This window comes from Canis lupus, chromosome 4 (genome assembly GCF_048164855.1).
Source record: "Canis lupus baileyi chromosome 4, mCanLup2.hap1, whole genome shotgun sequence".
Lineage (NCBI taxonomy): Eukaryota > Metazoa > Chordata > Mammalia > Carnivora > Canidae > Canis > Canis lupus.
The window spans coordinates 52,053,365-52,076,049 of record NC_132841.1 but is presented as its reverse complement, the minus strand read 5'-3'; the positions used below and the strand labels follow the sequence as shown (position 1 = coordinate 52,076,049).

Here is a 22,685-nt window from a genome sequence, read left to right as displayed (position 1 = left end):
CAGAAGAGACCGTGGTATAATTAAAATGTGGGTGATCTCAGCAATCCAAGCATTTGATACCAAAAAGCCATACCTTGAGAAAGAACTCTGATTAGTCATCACTTCTCTCCGACTCATCCTTTCCTTTTATTCCCCAGATCACCAAAACCCATTAAAATTCTATCTACATTTTCCTAATTCTGTAGTCATACCTGTTTCTCAACTTTCAAAGAACCTTTACTTCTACAAGGAACAATGAATAAATCTTTGTTCGCAGAGCTATATCTTCTTTTATAGCTTACTGATCAGGCAGCAAAGATCCATCTTCAAGTTATAAGAAGCTTATCATTCCCAGGGCAATTATTGTCTGTTGTATGTATTATGCACATATGTCATATATTCATATACATCAGGAAACTAAGGATATTTTCGAGTGGGTTTTTATTTTAAAAATATGCTCAAAAAAAGGGGGGGGGGGAACCCCTGGGTGGCTTAGTGGTTTAGCACCACCTTCAGCCCAGGGCCTGATCCTGGAGACCAGGGACTGAGTCCCACATCGGGCTCCCTGCAGGGAGCCTGCTTCTCCCTCTTCCTGTGTCTCTGCCTCTCTGTCTCTCATGAATAAATAAATAAAATCTTTAAAAAAAAAAAAAGCTCCAAACAAGCTATATTATCTTTTACTATTTTAGTGACTTATCAATTTAAGCTTTATGATTGATCTGTATCATTTTAAACATTTGCAAAGTCTACCTTGATAAAAAAAATACAGTGAAATAGATAGGTGTGGTTTTAATAACCTACCATCTGTCTAATGCCAATGCTCAAATCAGTGTAATTAATGTTTTTCTGATGAGTAGGGCAGAAAGTAATTACCTAAATAGGCTACTTATAATCATTCATCTAGAAATAGCTTAATTCCTTTTCTGGAAGGAAAAATAAGAAAATCAGTTATTAGATAAAGTTAATTATTCCTAGGCTTACCTGAAGAGAGGTGAGAATGCTGCTAGAAATAATGATAAGCAGCCAAAAGTCCATGTGGAAAAACTGGCAAATCATATAAGCCATATAAGCAGGGAACACTAGCAAAAATAAGCAAAGGCTCACAGCACGGAAGTGCTTCCATAAACTCCTAGAAAAAGAAAAATATTTCTTTAAAGCACATGTCACCCAGAACCACAACAACCACGTTAGCACGTGATAGGTCTTGGGCCACACCGACATTTCCCAAATCCTTTACTAAGCATCCTTCTCTGTGTCAGTCATTGTACTAGATTTCAGGGCAAGGGTCATAGCCCTAGTATTTCAAAGCTACATGACTCACCTTTTCTCTTTTCTCTACTTAGTCAAAATTGCCAAGCACAATTCTTTCTTTTTTTCCCAATAGTTAACTTTCAGTTCCATTTTCATTCCTACCAATTTCAAAGGGATTTCAGGCTTTTGGAGCATTAAGCCTTAACAATTCCTTAAAAGTAATATGAGATCTTAAGTCATGAGACATCTTCCCACCTGCTGCACTGTGATGAAAACCTCTGTTACCATGAGCACAGTATTACTAAGAGGACTGGTTCTCCAACAGCTAAATTAATCCTCACATCTGTCGGGTCTGTGGGCGAAAAACTATGAACCACTGCATTGTAGGACCTATTAGCTGGTCTTCTTCCTCTAGCGTCGGATCTATCCTGGACACTGCCTGCCTGATTAATCTTCCCAAAGTTCTACTAGTGTTAAAATTCTCAATGCCTTCTCTAAACTTCTAGCCTGACATCTGAGCTCCTTGACTTCTAATTTTTTGATCCAAACTTGTCCACATCTGTTCCCCACTATAAGCAAAGATGGTTAAAGAACTGTACTCCCAGAGAAACACAAGCACTTTTACATCTGACTAGAAATGATTCTGCTCCACTCTCTTGTTCTAAACCCTTTCGGCTACCTCGAACTGAACAAATCAGGTAACATGAATCCTTCCTCCAGGAATCACTGACCCTCTCAGAATTCTTAACACTGTTACCAGCCAATCATACACTAAAATTGTAGTACTGTTCCAACGATATATTTATATATTGTATACTTACATATTTTTATTTTATAGTTATTATCTAAATAATATAAATGTACACACACATAAAAATGTCTTATCACCCAAATTTAAACTCCTTGAAAAAAAATAATAATTCTTCCTTTGCAAAGTTCAGTTTCTAAGCTCAAAGGCTTGTTTGAAGTGGCAAATAAAACTTGAAAGTTATTTCTGCTTTGTATTTTTCAAATTATTTTCCACTGATTACTACTTTTTTTTTTTAACCTATCTATCCACCAAATGCAAAGTCCTATGATATAACCAGGACAAAAGTTATCATAGTTATCTCATGGAGGATACAAAGGAGCCCTGTAGAGAAGGAATGTAATTTTTTCTTTTGTGTACCTCTTTATACCTCAGAATATTCTAGTAAATCATCCCTTAAATTCACTCCAATGTAAGACAGATTGTATACCAAGTTCTAAAAGATTCATAAACAGGGCAGCCCGGGTGGCTCAGCAGTTTAGCGCCACCTTCAGCCCAGGGCGTGATCCTGGAGTCCTGGGATGGAGTCCCAGATCGGGCTCCCTGCATGTAGCCTGCTTCTCCCTCTGCCTGTGTCTCTGCTTCTCTCTGTGTCTCTCATGAATAAATAAAGTATTTTTTAAAATAAAAATTAAAAAATTAAAAGATATATAAACAAAACCCTCCCCAACAAGTGCCTTAAGCAGAACTTTGAAAAATGTTTTCATACAATAGAAAAAAAGATGATTTCCATCCCCTGCAAGTTTACTTATAGTTACTTTATATATCCAATTTACAAGCAAACTGATGGTAAGAGGGCTATCACAAGGATTAAAAAAAAAGATATTAGTTATTTCCATTTCCTGGGTAAATAAAAGCCAAAGATGGAATAATTTAACATAGTGATTACAAATCTAAAAAGAAACCATCATGAACCCAAAACAGCTCTCCTCTCTCTTAAAACATAAAACTCAATTAAAATTACCATCTATGTAAACTGAACATCAAGACTTAGAATTATTAGTGATTTCCTATAAAACATGAACATTTATTTAAAATCATTATGAGGGGCAGCCCCGATGGCTCAGCAGTTTAGCGCCACCTTTGTCCCGGGATGTGATCCTGGAGACCCAGGATGGAGTTCCGCGGTGGGCTCCCTGCATGGAGCCTGCTTCTCCCTCTGCCTGTGTCTCTGCCTCTCTCTGTCTCATGAATAAATAATTTTTTTTAAAAATAAAATAAATAAAATCATTATGAGGAAATGTAGATTTCAACCAAAATAGTTTTTAGTCCATGGCTGCAAAAAAATTAATCGGTTTTAATTAAAAATCATCATCTGTGATGTCAAATCCATAGTCTCAAGGAGACAAAAAAGGGGGGCATAAAACATCCTTTTTACCTTTAGGTATAATAATATAGGTAGGAAGGAAAAATAACCACAAAGTTAAATGCTAGACTGTGTGGGACTATCTATAATTAGTAATTCAGAGAAGAAAGTGAATTATTATGGTACAAATTAAAGCTAGGTACTTTAAAAGATGCAAAACATCTTTTCTTGAAAACATTTCTACCTTCCAAAGTTATGGGACAAACTTTTCAGCGGTTAAAGTTTTATTCTTTTTAAAGAAAGGCAGGAAGGAATTACTATAACAGTTGTTATACTTGATTAGATGTTTAATTATAAATTATTTTAATAGGGTAATTTGCCTTAAAACTTTTTTTTTTTTAATTTTTATTTATTTATGATAGTCACAGAGAGAGAGAGAGAGGCGCAGAGACACAGGCAGAGGGAGAAGCAGGCTCCATGCACCGGGAGCCCGACGTGGGACTCGATCCCGGGTCTCCAGGATCACGCCCTGGGCCAAAGGCAGGCGCCAAACCGCTGCGCCACCCAGGGATCCCCTTAAAACTTTAAATATATTTTCAAAATCAAGCAATGATCCATTTGTATAAAACAGGTATATATTTACATATAGGCACAAATGTGTATTTATATATACACAGAAAAGCATAGATACCATTATGCCAAGAGTTATAAATTATGTTTAATTTTGGCATAAGTGAGTATACATACAAACATGCAAATTCATATACACAAACACAGGTGTGTATGTTAGATACACAAATATATATATCCTTGTTTAAGTAGTTAAAATTCAATCAAAAATCTAATTTCAGATTAAATATCATAAAATTACCCTGAAATCTTATTAATAAGTTATTCAACTAGAAAAAGTTTTAAAATTTTATATTCACCCCAATCCATTTTCTTAGAAGTTTGTCATTTAAAAATCTACTGTATAATTTGAGTAAAGAGACCATTGCTCTAAAATTCCTTGTTAAAAACTAGAATTAAATTTATAAAGGCAACAATTATCCCTATGGCTAAAACTGAGATACCTTTTTAAGTTAAACACTAGACATTCTCTCTAGTCCAAGCAACTCCAAAGACATAGGAGGATTTTTTCCCCTAATAATTATTTCTTTAATGACAGAGAGCAGTTTTATACAAATGTCGATATTCTTATTTCTCTAATTTGAGAATTAAGATACTTTTCATTTCCTTTTTCAATCCCCAGAATATTGAATTAATCATAATCCTTGATTCAGAATACACTGTCACCACTGGTCTGTGGGTGTCCCTCTTTTATTGAATTAGTAATCTAATTAGCTATCTTTAATATTGTAATGAACCCATCTCTATACAAAAGCGAGGACATGGACAATAACCCACATTTAACCATATAGCAGGCATGCCTATTCCACATCCTTACTCCCTGCACCCATTGAGAGCATTAACTTGAATCTGTGTTCTTTTTATTTTCTTGCTTTCCTTATTTCTAGTTTTGTTTAATCTGTATGTATTTCTGAAGAATATATGTTAAATCTTTAGTTTTTAACATAAAAATAACATTCTATACTGTCATCTTTTTGGATTTACTTTTTAACTGTATAACGCTATGAATCATGCATATTGTTTTCTGTGTCACCATATTTCTAACATTCCACAGTGACTATCATCACATTCACTCAGCCACTTTGCTGTCTGATTGTCATTTGGGTTGTTCCCAGATTTCTGCTACTGTGAATTGTGCTATGAACATTCTTCTACATATCCTTACTGAACATGTGCAAGAATGTCCAGTATACACATAGGAGATAATGGCCACACTGTTTCCAAAGTGATTACACCACTTTACACGCGCCCACCAGAAACCAGACCTTCTTTCACTCTAGGTATCAGTTGCCTTTCCTTTCTCTCTCCCTTCTTCCTTACTTTATTTACTCCTTGCCAATTCCACAGGTTTAAAATAGCACTTCAATGTGGTCTTGATTTACATTTCTCTCATCACTAAAGATAGCAAACCTCTCTTCATATTAATGTGTCTCCTCTTTCACCAAAAGCCTAAAAATAAAAATTAATTTCATCCATTTTTCTTGCTCATTTGAGCTATTCATATATTGATACCAATTCCTGGGCAAGTATAAATACTATGAATATCTTCTCCCAATTCGTAAAGTTAACTTTAGGTTTAAAAAGTTATTATGTAATCATTAGCTTTATCACTCTTTCCTCTCACAATCATAATCATTTTTAATTCTTAGTCTTGGTCTTCCACAGCAGTTCTATCAGTTTAAGAAACTGTTTCCTACTTGAAAGTCCAAAATAGGGACACCTGTGTGGCTCAGCAGTTAAGCGCATCTGCCTTCAGCTCAGGGCATGGTCCTGGAGTACCAGGATTGAGTCCCACATTGGGTTCCCTACATGGAGCCTGCTTCTCCCTCTGCCTGTGTCTCTGCCTCTGTCTTTCTGTGTCTCTCATGAATAAATAAATAAAATCTTAAAAAAAAAAAAAAAGTCCAAAATATATTAGCCTATGTGAGTTTTAGTTTTTAGGTCTCTGCCTCTGTCTTTCTGTGTCTCTCATGAATAAATAAATAAAATCTTAAAAAAAAAAAAAAGTCCAAAATATATTAGCCTATGTGAGTTTTAGTTTTTAGGTCTCTAACATTCCAGAGTTGATCCTCTGTTTATGATGTGAGATAGGAACCCATTCCATCCTCTTCCAAGTGGAAACCATTTTTTTCTACCAACCTTATGGAAGAGTACCACCTGTCCCCACTCATCGGACATACCTCTGTCATGTACCAAAGTTCAACATACATGGGATCGTTTGGGGGCTCTCTGCTTCAACACTCAAGTTGTATATACTGAAGCCAGCATTACAAAAGCTACATGGTACCCACTACTATGAGTGAAATAAAACTATCTTTCTCAAGTTGTCTATCTGATTTCAATACAGGGATTATATTAGCCTCACAGAATGAGATGGGTAGCATTCTTTTTATTGTCTGGAAGTCTGTGTTTCAAATAAATATAATCTGTTCCTTCAAAGTTTGAACTTGACTGTAATACCATCTGGGTTGAGATGTTTGCCATTTGCTTCCACTTCTTTAACAGCTAACTATCCAAGGTTTTAAATTATTCTTGAGTCAGTTCTAGTAAGTTACATTTTTCTCATACTCTTCCATTTCCTTTATTTTAAAAAGTATTGGCATATAGCTGTTGATAGTACTCTCTCATTACTGCAGGTGATGGTAGGAGACAAGAACCTAATCCTAACAATCAATCAATCCATCCCTATTTCATCCTTTGACAGCTAAGAGCCCCTCTTGCTTAAGGCTAATGCTGCAGCAGACACCAGCAAGAACACTGACACCAATGCAAAATAACCCTCCCACACCCACACACAAGGCTTCTTGGTTTTGCTCCTTTATCCTCTGTATTTGACATTGGAGGAAAAAGTCAGTAATGAGGCTACTTCAACATCCTGGAGGGAATCAGAACTGGATTTACTGGTTGTTATGGCAGTGGAATTATATTTTTTTCTTTCTCTTTTCTAATACTTTCTATAGTATTATATTACTCTTATCAGTATATGCTAAATTAATTTGTATAATTAATATTGCTAAATGATATCCCCAGAAATGACAAAATAGTGTACTTAGGTCAAAAACAACTCAATCATTTAAATGAGCATTTAATCGAGTTCACCACTGAGTTCAACATCTTAAATGCTTCCATTGAGATACCTTAAACCTCAAAGCCAAATCTCAAATAACGATAATTAATTATAATTATCTGAAACAAATCGAAGAGCTTTGAACTTATTTAAATTAAATTGATTCTTGCAGCCATTCTACCATTTGAGAAAAATTTCAGAATGTTCAGCAATGTGGGATATGGGGATAAAAAAGATAAATCTGATGAACTGTAATTAAAATGTTAATTTGGAATGTTTTAAAAATCTGCTGTAGAAATTTTATCTCCCCAAAGATTGCCTGTTCCCTTACTCATAAAACACTACCGAAGCAGCAATAAATTCAGGTATTTCAAAAATCACCAGAATGTCAACAGGTGAATTTTTAGTAATTCTTTATAAGAATGTCCTGTATAAACTAATTTTATACTGTAACTAGTACTTCTAATTCTTAGAATTAGAATTCTGAGAATTAGTACTAATTCTAAGATAGAATTAGAAGTACTATCTTAGAGCTAAATAATAACCTGACTTTTACTTCTTAAGAAAACTTCTGAAATATGGCATGAACATGAATGCAGCTATTAATTTCACTGGTCCCATAAGGTATCAAGAATCCCCATTAAAACCTAAGTTGCAACTGTCTAAAGGCCAACAGATGAGGCCTTATCCCATAGATGCCTATCTTAATGACTTCCTGAGAGCCTTTATTTCTCTTTCCTTCAAATGATTTTCTCCTTTCTCCCAATGCTTTCTCTGTGTTAGTATTACACAGAACAAAATTATATTATTTACTATATTTCCTGGACTAAATTTGATGCTTTCCATTCTTCATTTTAAAACTGGACAAATATAAAAAGTATTAATTAAATTTCTCTGAAGAAAAAGCTGACTTGTAATTACATGGCCTTTGATAGGATTTCTAACTATAACAATCTTGAGAGAAAAACCAGAAAAGTCAAACCTATAGAAAAAATAAAAAAGTAAACTTGTTACCTTAAACTAATACCAATTATTCATCCATTTTCTGTCTCTAAACATTATGTTAATCTTCAGACAACAAACTCATATAAAGAATATTACAAAAATTTCCTTTAGGAAGTTTCTTACTTGTCTCTAGATGCTCCCAGCGCCAAAACAATAGGATCTGCAATCTCTAACATAGACTGTAGAATAGAAGCTACAACAATGAAAAGGATAATACTAAGCAGGAATGCCCGGTGAACAACCTGTAGTTCTATCAGACCAGTCTGCACTGCCAGGATTAACAGCGTAACTCCTTCTGTCATGCCCCTAAAAAAAAAAAGCATACGTTTTCAAAAAAAAAAAAAAAAAACACGAAACAATAATCAGAATTTCATTTCATTCCAAGAGAAAATAATCCAAAGATGTAGACGGTTATGTATTTGTGATCTATTCTGACTTAGACAAAAAAATCTGATCAGAATATTAACATATATAACACTGATGTAATAGTAATATATAATCATAATATACCATTATATATGTGGAAAACATAATATCTATTATTTTAGCATACAATGAGGAAAAAAAGCAACTTCTAAGATAAATAAAAGTTTTTGTTTGTTTTTTTTTTTTTTTAAAGATTTCACTCATTTATTCATGAGAGACACACACACAGAGAGAGAGAGAGAGAGAGAGAGGCAGAGACACAGACAGAGGGAGAAGCAGGCTACTCGATCCTGGGACCCCAGGATCATACCCTGGGCTAAAGGCGGCGCTAAACCGCTGAGCCACCCGGGCTGCCCAAAAAGAAGTGTTCTAACCAGGTTTTGCTAATGAGCCAGCTACTCTACCATTCTTAGATAGCCACTGAATTATATACATTTATATCATGAGCTATATCTTGATTATAAAAAATAAAATCATAGGTGAGTGTCTTCATAATCTTGCAGTAGGAAAGATCTCTTTAAGCAGACTATAAGAACTAGAAGACATAAACTTTTTTTTTTGAAATTCAGTTTCCATATGGAAAATATGTACAAAATCATACTGACTTGATTTATAAAGAACTCTCAAAAATAACTGAGCAAAGGATAAGTCCAGTTTTCAAAACCACAAATGAGCAAATATTTCAAAGTTTGATGACGCAAGCATTGACAAGGAATTTGAGAAAAAATGGGGAGACTGATGTTGATAAAACAGATAAAATCTTTCTAGAGAAAAACTTGCTAATAAATTTAAAATGTACATACCCTTCAACTCAATAATCTTATTAGTAGTAATTTACCCTATGGATGTATACAAAAAATGTAAGTGTAAGAAAAAAATATAGTGAATAATATAGAACATGTTATGTGGCATCACAGGGATACGATTGGCAAAATCCAGACTGAAAAACTAAATAGGACAATCTGGTGTCTTCAACAAATAAAATGAAAAGGAAAAAATACAGAGACAGCAGGGACCTAAATATTAAAGAAAGACTTAAAAAATATTAACCAACTGCAGTATGTGCCTTTATGGATCTGAAGTTGAGCAAACAAAATGTTCAAGAAAAGAGGGGGGCAGTATATGAACACCAACTAGGAATTTGAGGTCAAGGAATTCTTCTCTTACTGAGAATGAATAGGCTACTGTAGTTATGCTTTTTCAAATGAGACTAAAATATTTATGGGTGAAATAGTATTTGTAGCAAACAAATGCAGCTGGGGATTATGGCAGAGACAAAGTAAGTGGAGTAGATAGTAGGGGCACACATGACAGAAGACTGGCCGTATTACTGGAAATGGGCGACAGGTATATGGAGGTTCATTTTACTATTCTCTCAACTTTGCTAATTGAGAGTTAAAAAAAAAAAAAAAGAAAACCTACAACAGTACCATTTTTAATAGCAAAAAAAGAAAAACATTTTTATTTTGGAATACTATGTCTTTATCAAAAAGAATGATGAGGTTTCTGTGTTGACATAAAAAATATCTAAAACATATTTAAGTGAAAAAATAAGGTGTAGAACTGTGTATAGTATGTGGAGATGAACCAAAACAATAGCAAAAATATACATATGTGCACTTTTTCCCATAAGAAATTTTAAAATAAACAGTCTATAGCTGTTACCTTTGGGGAGAGGAAATGTAAAGCAGGTGGAGGAAGAGTTTCACTTCCCATTTCATATTTTCTGAATGGTATGAATTTTGTGAGTTTATACACAAATTATTTTTCTTTCTTGCCCTCCTCCCTCTTTTGCCATTATAAAGGTGTTAGCTGAGACTAGCAGAAAGATTATGAAGCATAGGTTTTTTTCTCATTAAAAAAACTAATGTACACCCAAAACAATTTGTTTCCTCTAATTTACAAGGTACTCACCATCTACTATTTCTGAAATATTCCATAAAAATTTTAAGAGATTACATAAATTTATATAAATTAAACCATTAAAAATTCCTACGTTAAACCAAAATCATGACAAGTTCTAGAAATAAGGTTTCCCAATATCTGATCTTACTGATTTAATAACTAGATTAACTATTCTGCATTCTCATTAATACATCCTTTGAAACATCATTATCAAAATTCTGTCCACACACACAAAAATTTTTTAAGTATCAAATATAGAAATTTGATTTTAATAGGGCTGCACGTAAACTTCAAATGGGAAAAAGCAAGCTATCAAAAATCTCTTGGGGTGCCTGGGTGGACTCAGTTGGTTAAGTGTCTAGCTCTTGATTTCGGCTCATGACTCATGATCTCAGGGGTTATGAGATCGAGCTCCGCATGGGGCTCCATGCTAGGTATTCAGCCTGCTTAAGATTCTCTCTCTCCCTCTCCCTCCCCGCCCCTCCCCAAATCTCTTAAATCTACAAGTGTCCAATATATACTGATATGCACATACACTAAAAATCCATCTTTTACATATGGAAATCCACCTTTTACATATGGAAAGTTATATTTTTCATAGTATTTCAAATCCAAATAGTTGCAACCATTCAAAAAAAAAATCTTAAAATCCATTTCCTCTGAAATTCATTATTACTTCTTCAAGTTATATATAATACTTGAATGTCTAGAGACAACCATAGTCAAGAACTTACCGATTCATGGCAGGATCATTCATGAAAGCGCGATAACCTTGCAAGTAAAATTTGCAGAGTGTCAAAACACCCAAGGCAACAAAGGAAACCGTGAAGACCAAACCCAAGAGTGAGTAAGGAGTGCTGCAGCATTCAGCAATACTAGAAAGAAGAGGAGGGGGAATATCGACAGATAAAAATTTTCCATTTGAAATAAAACCATCTTAAGTCTTCAAATAATCACCAACCTTGATCTGATCCTCATCAATTCAAAAACCCTAAACCAAAATTTGAGGTAAATTCACTTAATCTCTCCACTAATAATTTAAATCCCTCCTATTACCCTAACTTACATTTTTAAAAATCTCTTTGGCAAATACTCAGTATAGAGCACCATATCTGAAATAAAGTATTTTTATTTATCTATCACCTCTTTCAAATGCAGTAAGGGCTTAAATTTTGTTCAAACCCTAAGAAACATATAATTAATGTGCTGATATTGAAGAGACTCGTATACTTGCCCACAGTTCCCCCTGAAAAATGTTGGCTATTCAAACTGTTCAAACTATGAACAATCTGTGCTAATTTGATGACTTATCAAAACTCTTTATTTGAACAAATGCTATCAGGCCAGGCCCATTATCGACTTTGCAACCCTCAACTCCTCTCAATACTAGAGTATTTTCCATACTATTGATACTTTTTAATTTAGGTTTATATAATTGCATTTTTCTGGGTTATTTCAAAAGCATATCCAAGAATATAACTCAAGCCCACTCAAAAGTTATTTTAATATCAGTTTTTAACATAAAAGTTTGCTATGAATACTACTTATAAGGAGAACTGAAAGACCTTACACTAACTAAAGCTTGGAAATACTTTCACACTTTACAGAAATACATTCAATTCTTTCACTGAACATATCAGATACAAACTTATTAATAATTATTTTACAAACATATCTAATATTATGTAATAATAATTTGGACTTAGCACTTAAACAGCATTTAACAAATGTTCAGAGATGTTTTAGAATTCCAGTGAAGAATTTCATTTGTATACATGAGGAATTCATTCAGGCAAACAATACCTATCCTTTACTACATAGCTCTATGCTTTTGCTAAACAGTTATCCTTCATACACAATTAATTGCTTATAAGTAAGTTTTTAAGTGAAAACATCTACTTTTATGTACATTATAAGAAAAAAATGTCTGGTTTTCTTTTAGGAGTCAAAATATCTATGAGTCATGGTGGTTGAAACCTAAAGGAATGATTTTATGGCATTCTTACAAATCTAATTTCTGAAATGTGACATTTTTCTCAGAGAAATCACTATATATGAAGTTTAAACAAATTGTCTAGTAACTTGAAAAAGTGATAATCATGGCTAATAATATACTACAAATTTTACTTCATTCTCACTGGAAGACTGAAAATTTTACGGATTATCCAGACTCTTTCTCTATTCTTGACTCCATATTTAGAGAAATCTTTTATATCCAAGCAGTATGATTTAATTACATTTTCAAGAGGCTATTTTTCAAAAGCCTCTCAGTTCCCACCTAACTTTGAGGGAACTGAAAGAGTTTGGAAAACTTCATAGAACTTTTCGTCCTCTCTTCAGTGAAAGGTTTTATTGATTTTAGTTTCTATTTTCTGGCTGCAAAAACAAACCCTTTGTTTGCATGTGCTTTTAGTTGGTTTGTTTAGTCAGAGTATGCTGATAAACTTGCAATCTTCCTTTTGTAAATAAGTTGTTCTTTACCAAGGCAACACACAAATCTAACCTGGCACAAAAGAGCACCAAGGACAACAAACAATGCTTACAGAGATATAAATGAACAGAAGAACTATATGAAAACTTCTCACAAAAAGCAAAACATTCCTATTTTGAAGAGGGGGGTAATCTATCCTATGTATAAAAAAGGAATAGAGAGAAAATTATTTTGGAAAGATACCTAAACCTCATCTAAAAATTTCAGTATTACTTTCTCAGTTTGTAAATATGTCCAAATTGTAAATAAGTCCAAATTCATTCACAGCTTACTAATTTGTTAAGCCTTATACTATGCTACACTTGATCTGTGCTTTTTAATGGCTAATAATCTAGTTTAAAACGTTAAAACATGACCAATCCCAGGGGCATCGGGTGGCTCAATCAGAAAAGCATCTACCTTCAGCTCAGGTCATGATCTCAGGGGCCTAGGATCAAGCCCCACATGGGGTTCCCTGCTCAGCAGAGTCTGCTTCTCCCTCTGCCTCCCCTCTCTGCTCATGCTCTCTCTCAAAAAAAAAAAAAGACATGACCAATCCCAGTGCCACTCTTAAGTTACCGTCCTAACCAAAGGATTCTTTCTCTTTAAATTGAGTTATTTTGGATCATTTAAAAATTCTTCATAAAACTTCCATAATATTTACATAAAAAAACAATAGCAGTGGAATTTAATCAGTAATGAACTGGCTATTAAAATGCATTTGATATCAATTTATTGCATGCTTATAAGCTATTTATCAACTAAAAGTGTTATTTTTATAAAGTACAAAATCTGACTCAGTGCCAATAAGTTTATTCTGCTTATTTACTAAAATAAAATAGGTACTGTTCTATGACATTTTTATTGATACTTAGCACTGTGTAACATTTTCCCTACACCACTTAGTGCACACTGCTCCATCACTTGCTTGGCTGAGAAATAATGGCTCTATTAACTAAAACTCAACACTTTTATCTGCTTATACATACTTTCCCAAAGGACAGAGTTTCATTCTTGTCTTTATGTGCCAGGGAATGAAGATATATAGCCATGTGCTAGATTCTGAGGGCTTCAGATTTAAACTCAAGAGTGGGAAAATGACAAATGCGGATATAGCATAAGCTCACAATACAGATACTTTAGTATATAGAAAGGACTTCCAACGATTAAAAACCTTTTTTTTAAAAAACTAAATCTTAAAAAACAAGTCTTAGAATTCCTTTGGGGTAAACAGCAAAAAATTACAATATACTCATTTCCCCAATTATTTGACTATATCTGAATAATAAAGCAAAACATTAAAAATAATGGGGCACAGTGCAAAGTAAGTCACTGGGTTTGAACTCAAGATGGAGTTCGACATCAGCACTATTTCTTTTAGCAGTGTCATCTGGGGCAAGTTACTCTTGGTAGAGTCTCCTCTGCTATTAAAATAGTAAATGATAACAAAAGCACCTATCTCTCAGGGTTGCTGTCAAGGTTAAGTGTGAAGAAAAAGTGTTTAGGAGCATAGTTGATACATATTAAATACTTAGTAAATGATAATTATTTCTAATAACATTCTATTGACCCAACCAATAATTTAACTTGAAATTGAAAAAATATTTTAAAATTTTGCTATGTTCCTTTTCACAAATCATTTGCTATAGTCAAATATATACCATTATTAGCTTAGCACCTCCCTAAACTGCCAAACCTAGGCATCCACCGAATGAAAATCCTATCTTAATTAGATATGGGTATTCTAATATAACTGGAAATTTACAAAACTTGCTATTCCCAGACAAAAATTTTCTTTTCCTAAGGTTATGTACAGTATCATATGTTCTTATTAATTACCTTGTCAGGAAAAGGAAAAGAAGCCTCTCACGTGATGCAGGCTGATCTCGAGTACTGAAATAGGAGTAAATCTGAAGAGCAAATAAGACGAGCCAGAAAACCATGAAAAGCACAGGGACTACGAGCTGATTCCACAGAGACATTCCCAAGGCTAGAAGGCCATATACCTCTACTACCTAAAAACATAAGATAGGACAACATCTTGTATCACTTCAATAAACACTTTTAAACATAAAAGAATTTAAAGTACTTAAAAGGAAAAATTAAATCGCTTCTCTTTCATTGTAGGATTGTTTCAGCTAAATTGCTTTGAAGTTATTAGCCTATACAGAGAGTTAGTACATTTTCTAAAATTCACTGATTTTGCGTTATTAACACTTGACACACTCATCAAATGACAATCACAGGGATGCCTGGCTGGCTCAGTGGTTGAGCATCTGCCTTCCACTCAGGGTGTGATCCCGGTCTGGGATCGAGTCCCACATCAGGCTCCCTGCGAGGAGCCTGCTTCTCTCTCTGCCTCTCTTATGAATAAATAAATAAAATCTTTAAAAAAAAAAAAATGACAATCATAAACTGCCCTTAGGGTTCAGAGTAAAGTTGCTTTCAAGAGTAAAACTACAGGGAACCCTGGGTGGCGCAGTGGTTTAGCGCCTGCCTTTGGCCCAGGGCGCGATCCTGGAGACCTGGGATTGAGTCCCACGTCGGGCTCCCGGTGCATGGAGCCTACTTCTCCCTCTGCCTGTGTCTCTGCCTCTCTCTCTCTGTATGACTATTATAAATAAATAAAAATTAAAAAAAAAAAAAAAAGAGTAAAGCTACATCAAAGGGAGGTATCAAAGGCAGGTTAAGAAGACTTTGTAAACTTACTCATCTCTAAATCAAAATGATCAGGACTACCATAAATGATGTGATAGTGTGAATGGCTAGAAAAGGGAGCAATGTAACAGGAAGAACTTTTCAGGGTTAATTTAGGAAATGTCTTAGGGGAGAAACAGTGTGATGGAAGACAGAATAAACACTACAGTTTACTCTACTGGAGAGCAAAGATAGTTATTAGCAAGTCTTTCCCCCAGACATATTGATTCCCCTTGCTCCTCCTGTGTATTTATCAAACAACATTTCTCAATTTATTTGATTTGTCTAGTGCATTAGCGCCAGGAAAAAAGGTACAACTAAAACAAGTTTATTAATCTACTAATTAGTAAATTAGCTTTCTAGTTTGTAAAACAATCTCTTATGAGATTGATTAGGAGGAATCAATTCTCATAATCTGATTCAGCCTAAGAGCATACATGTAACCAAGTTTCTGGAGTTACTATGCCAGGGACCAGACCCTGGTAACACAACAGAGTTCTGCAAGGCAGGCTACAAACTCCAACCTACACAGCAAAATGGTCTCGCTGGAACTCTCAATGTGTTACCAGAATGTTTCAATAAACTATAAATTTCTTAAATTAAAATACACGGACTATAAGTTTTTCTGATTTTTGTTTGTTTGGTTGGTTGTTTTTGTTTTGTTTTTCTGATTAATACCAATCCCTAGGAACATCTAGATCTTTTAAGTTAAAGTGCAATGACTTCAAATTTAAGATTATTCTAAATTTATCTGTAAATCAAATGCTTTCTAAAATCCAGTCAAAATAACTTCCATTTTTCCCCTACTAGAAAATATTGAAAGAAAAAGTGATTGTCCAACTAGCTGCAAAATCACTAGCAGCAAATTAATTATTGAGAGGTAGAAAGTACTTTTCCTCCTTTCCATTCAAGGAACAGATGACTAAAAAGCCTGAGAGTTTCCATTTCTTGCCTATCCAATTCTTTCGAGGTTGTGGATTTCATAACCTATATTTTCAACTACAACATCTAGTAATGCATGAATCTTAAGGCAACCAAGAAGGTGAACATGACATTGAGAAATGAGGGCTCTGTCCTTATGATGATTAAATAATGTTTACTGATTGTCTGCAGTTTCCTACAAACTGAGGTAGCTCCACAAGATAGAATTCAAAGAAAAAATACATATTTTACTCATTCTTACTCTGAATACAAGTACAATCCTTACTCATGAAAAAATTCTTCATTGAGGATGAAAAGAACTTCCTCTTCTCTGAAAGATCTACTTTCGGGAAAACTGCCCAAGTTAATCATTAGATACGATGAACAAAGAAGGTAGAATCAACTTAAAGCCAAGGGTCAGGGAAATTTTTTTGGGAAATCTGCCCCTGGGGTTACAAAAAAATCCCATTTCACTTAGTAATTTCAGTTTAGTCAATCAGAGAGCCTCTTGTACCTTACGGTCATATACACATAGCCAAAAGGTAGAAAAGAATGCCTATTTTAACACTCTTTTTTTGGGACGCCTGGGTGGCTCAGCTGTTGACCATCTGCCTTTGGCCCAGGGTGTAATCCTGGAGTCCAGGGATCAAGTCCCACATTGGGCCCCCTGCATGGGGCCTGCTTCTCCTGCATATGTCTCTGCCTCTCTCTGTGTGTCTCATGAATAAATAAATAAAAATCTTTAAAAGATAATTAAAACTCCCTTTTTATATCAATGTCAGTTTTAATATCTATTTTATATACTGAAACATCAAGTCAAATCGAAATATTTAAGTATCTATTGTTTCTGTCTGAGAATAATCTGTTTTAGAGCAAAGGCTAAAAAAAATAAGATAGAAGCATATTGACATTGGCAAAATCAATGTATCTAGACAAAATCTATCATATTATAACCCAGAACTACTTAACTTCTCAGTTTACATAACTTAGGCAAATACAGTGGAAAAAATTGTAGGACTTTAATCAGAAGAAAAATAAGGATTTTTACTTCTAGGTTTTCAAATCTGTATTGTCTTCATCATAATAGTTAACACATACTGAATACTGTCTGCCACACTGAACTCATTTAAATCTCACAACAATCCTACAAGTTGAGTATAACTGTTATTATTAGCTCCATTTTATAGATAAGCCAACTTAAGTGACTAAGTCCAGGTTACACAGCTAATAAATAGTAGAGCCAGAGTAAAAACCCAGACACTCTGCTTCCACAGAATCACTTCACTTCATTGCCTCTCTACAGAACACATCATCAGAAAAAAATCCCAGATGCTCCGAATTAGCAGAAAACAGGTGCTATTTAGAATGTTACCATGACCATGAATGTGAAATAATGAACTAAATCTTTAATATAACTAATTTTTGTGTGGAACTTTATCTACCTGGGTGTGGTTGTCAGTCTTACCTGAACCAATTCTCTGTATGCAGACTTAGCAAGGTTATAAGGTACTAAAAGATTAGACCCAAGAAAATAGAGAACTTCCAATCCAGTAAAAATCATAGCAAACTTGTTGATGATAACAATTGTCTCCAGAGGGACAAGGCAGAGTCGTGCTAGCAGGGGAAGCATGTGAGCTGAAAAGAGCCAAATCTGCTTCGTTTTCATGACACAGGAGCATAAAGTACACACCACCAACTGACCTAAAATGGGAAGGAGAACATAATGCATTTAAGATTTGCTATCCATAAAATAAAAAGAAAAGACAATAAAAATGATGACATAATTTTTGAAGATATCTAATTAAGATCTCTTAGATGATATTTTAAATCAAATTTTTACCTCATCTGACCATAATTACATGCATTGTAATTATTACATGTTCTGTCAATTTTGAGCACCAATTCCCTAGATGCTGATCTAAAAAAAGCAGCACAAATATACTCTTCAGATTTCAGATGACATATATGACACAAAAAGGTTTTTTTTAATGTCTAATTCAATATTATATTTATTCAGCTACTAATATTTATATACAGCTCTTTTTTACAAAGGCCCTCAATATTTAACTGTTCTGGTCTATAGGTGAAAGCATAAAATCCCAGAGATACAGTTACTTCTCTAAGATTATGCTGTAACAAAATTTATTCTGAGATTTTCAAGCTGTAATTGCATTTATAGGACTATACAAGCCTTCTTTCAAAATGACTCAATAATGAAAGTTAACACCAAAAATTTTAAGCAACAAATTCTTCCCAGAGGATTATACATGATCATTATAGAAAAGCTAGAAAATACAGAGAAATAAAAAGGAGAAAAAACTCAGTATCTTATAATCCTATCACATAAAGATAGCCTATTAATACCTTGGGTCCATTAAATGAAGCACTTCATAGAAAGCCTTAGTATTGTATCTGAAACCTAGTTAAGTGCTCAGTAAAAACTAGGTATTCAGAGGTACCTGGGTGACACAGGCAGCTGAGCGTCTGACTCTTGGTTTCAGATCAGGTCATGATACCAGGGTTGTGAGATCGAGCCCCCACATCCACTCCGTGCTCAGTGCAGAGTAAGCTTGAAATTCTCTTTCCCTTTTCCTCTGCCCTTCCTGCTCATGTAAGCACGTTCTCTCTCTCAAATAAATAATCTTTTTTTTAATTACATATTCATACTGTCACTTTTAAAGATTTATTCTATGTGAATATATACAAATGTTTTATAGATTATAGTGTACATACTATTTTACAACCAGGTTTTTTTTAGTTAATACATATAATGCATGTGTCTCATCAGGAAATGTATGTGTGTGTGTATGTGTGTGTATGTATGTATGTGTGTACACACACATATATACATACAGTTGTTTTTAATTGTATGGTTATATTTCACTGAATGCATATGACACAGTACCACCACTTGGCTATTTTCAAATAGTTCATAATTATAAATGCTTTGTTATAAATAAGCCTATACATGTATGACACCCTTGTATAAACTACTTGGAGTGCATTTCCTAGTATCTTCTTACACTAATTTCCTAAAAGTGGAATTACTGAGTCAAAGAAACATATCAGGCTTTTGACACATAGAAACAAAAGTACCAAAAAAAAAAAAAAAAGAAACAAAAGTACGCAGTGTACATACAGGGCACACATTTTCCCACTGACTTGCCAGCAGTAAAAATAATTTAAGAAAAGGTAAAGCAAAAAAAAAAAAAAAAAGGTAAAGCAATGAATATATTCTAAGCTTTTTCAGATTCACATTTGTTGATTACCAATTACAAATAAGTTACAAAAATAATGTGCAATTATTTGGTGAAATGCTTGTTCATAGTCTTTGGCCATTTCCACTGGAGAACATAGCCTTCTAGAATTCTCTGATTAAGATACTCATTTTCCTTTGTCTTATGATTATATTTTGCCAGTGTGTCATTCGAATCTTTTAATAATTTTTTTCTCTTAAAGGATATTCTACTGTAAATAATCAAAGATATCAATCTTTTTCCTTGTTGGTTTCTACCTTTGATGCCATGATTAAATCATGAGTTCCCTTATTCAAGATTATACAAGTAATGACCTACATTTTCTTTTAGTATTCTTTAATTTAAAAATTAACACATTTGAGGGGTGTCTAAGTGGCTCAGTCAGTTAAGCTTCTAAGTCTTGATTTTGGCTCAGGTCATGATCTTGGGGTCATGGGATCAAGTCCAGCTCAGCATGGAGCTTGTTTGGAGATTCTCTCTCTCCCTCTCTCTGCTCCTCTCCTCACTCACGCTCATTCTCTCTAAAATAAATCTTAAAAAAATTAATACATTTGGAATTTATTTTAGAATAAGGTAAGAATGATCTAAGTTGGTTTTTCCAGATATTTAGTCAGCTGTCTTAAAACTAGCAATTAGTGGCGCAGCAGTTTAGCACCTGCCTTTGGCCCAGGGCGCGATCCTGGAGACCTAGGATCGAATCCCACATCAGGCTCCCGGTGCATGGAGCCTGCTTCTCCCTCTGCCTATGTTTCTGCCTCTCTCTCTCTCTCTCTATCATAAATAAATAAAAATTAAAAAAAAAAAAAAAAAAAAAAGAACCATCCGATTCAAGGACACCTGGTTGGCTCAGTGGTTTAGTGTCTGCTTTCAGCTCAGGGCATGATCCCAGAGTTTTGGGATCGAGTCCCACATCGGGCTCCCTGCGAGGAGTCTGCTTCTCCCTCTGCCTGTGTTTCTGCCTCTCTCTGTGTCTCTCATGAATAAATAAATAAAATCTTTAATAAAAAAAAGAACCATCTAATTCTTTTCTCATTATTTTGAAATGCCATTCTAATATACTTTTACATTTTCCATGTATTTGTGTCTATATCAGAACTTTCTATTCTTTTTTTTTTTTTTAAGATTTTATTGAGACAGAGTGTACAAAGCAGGGGGAATGGCAGCAGGAGAGGGAGAAGGACAAGCAGACACCCAGAAAAGCAGAGAGCCTGACATGGGGCTGGATCCTAGGACCCCAAGATCATGACCTGAGCCAAAGTCAGATGCTCAATCGACTGGGCCACCCAGGTGCCCCCTTGCTATTCTTTTTCAATTATCTACTCTGATGACAATACAACACTGTCCCATTTTACTGACTGGACAAGCCCCGTCTCTTAGCTCCCTTTAGAATTTCTTGAAAATTCTTAAACATGTTATTTTCCAGATAGGAATCATTTAGTCAAATTCTCTTCCTTCTTGCCAAAGCAAAACAGTACTTTGAGATTTTTACTTTGTGTTCAGTCTATACAATTGTTAAAAGAACACAAAATAATGGCAACCATTTCTGAACAAAGCTGAACGTTTGTTAACAATCTACCATGTTATAACATGTGGTATTTTCTCCCACAGAGTATTAATTTTAACCTTTAAAGAATGGATATCTAAGTAATGTGAAAAATATTCATAAAAGCATAAAAGGAGGAAAACTCATAATACTTAAAACAAACAATAACAACAACAACAAAAAAAACCTGGAGGAGAGGCCACCAAGTGTGTAATGAGAACACTTTAAAGGACAAAGAATGAAGAGATAGGAGGCAAGGAACTTAGACAAGCCACTACTCTTTTCCGCACCCAGGAGTAAGACCAAAGTCTGCTCTCTACAGAGATCAAAACAGGCTCTTGGACACCAGAGCAGAGGTAAGATGCCCAAATGAAAAGAGGGGATTAAAACAAAAATGTACATGTTGAGAGATGAGATCTCTCTACGTACCCAAGCATGGATGCCATGTTTATTGTCACCCATTCTAGTGACTAATAATAGCCTCCCCTACAGGGTACAGGAAGATTCCTTCTTGGGGAAGATGACCAAGTCCAAGTGAAAAGACACACAAATACTCAAAACCAGCCAATTCCACTTGAACACCAACTGTGAAACACACCATTTGGTAAACCTAAAGAGATTCTAATCAACAACTTAACTTACTTTAATACAAATGATTAGTCAAGGACTCCCAGATATTTAAGTAAAACTTATTGTTTAAACAGCCTCAGAGGAGGCCTAGGCATCAGTACTTATAAATCTTTAATATAACCAGGTGTTTCAAATCCAGGCTTGAGAAACACTACTATCCCGTGACAGACAAAGATCAAAACAGAATAAAAGATCTCAGAGGAAATGGATAATTCAAGGAACAAAAGAAAGTTTCAAAGAGATAAATGATATATTTAAGAAATAAAAACTATCATACTAAAAAGCATTTGATGGAAATAAGTTCCTGGTTATTAAAAATATAAAACAAAAAAGGTACAATAAAACAGTTGGAAGATAAAGTTGGGAAATCTCAAAAACAAAAGACAAAGAGAAAGGAAAACAGAACAGTAAGAAAGGTCAATGTAGGAGGAACATTATCCAATTGATAAGATTTCCTGAGAAGAACAAAAGAGAAAATAGCAGGGAAGACATTATTGTGACTGGAAAGGAGAAAGGCCTCTGGGAATTGATACAGGCATGTGAAGAGAAGTGATGTAGGAGAGAGCCAATTTTCATCATACAACTCTGATGTGGTAGGTCTTGACTTTTAAAAATAAGTTTATTTTTTTGATGAAAGGATTAGCAGAAACTCTAAAAGAAAGTACTTGGAGGAAATGCTTTAATACTAGGAATGATTAGGAATTTTTATTCTGGCTTATCTTTCACTGTACTCATAGCTGTGATATTTAAATTTCCTTGTTCAGCATGATGTAAACTTCCTCTACACTCT

General features: G+C 34.4%; 1 protein-coding gene across 3 annotated transcripts in view; it reads right to left on the bottom strand.

Moving 5' to 3' along the window:
• RNF145 (ring finger protein 145) overlaps positions 1-22,685 on the bottom strand; it is a 57,776-nt gene that overhangs the window by 4,547 nt on the left and 30,544 nt on the right. For all 3 annotated transcript variants that reach the window (XM_072824314.1, XM_072824315.1, XM_072824316.1), the window contains exons 5-9: positions 17,931-18,166; positions 14,687-14,862; positions 11,112-11,252; positions 8,170-8,352; positions 961-1,108 (exon numbers count right to left, since the gene is read on the bottom strand). In XM_072824314.1, the coding sequence (XP_072680415.1) occupies positions 961-1,108; positions 8,170-8,352; positions 11,112-11,252; positions 14,687-14,862; positions 17,931-18,166 (884 nt within the window). The remainder of the gene's footprint in view (positions 1-960; positions 1,109-8,169; positions 8,353-11,111; positions 11,253-14,686; positions 14,863-17,930; positions 18,167-22,685) is intronic.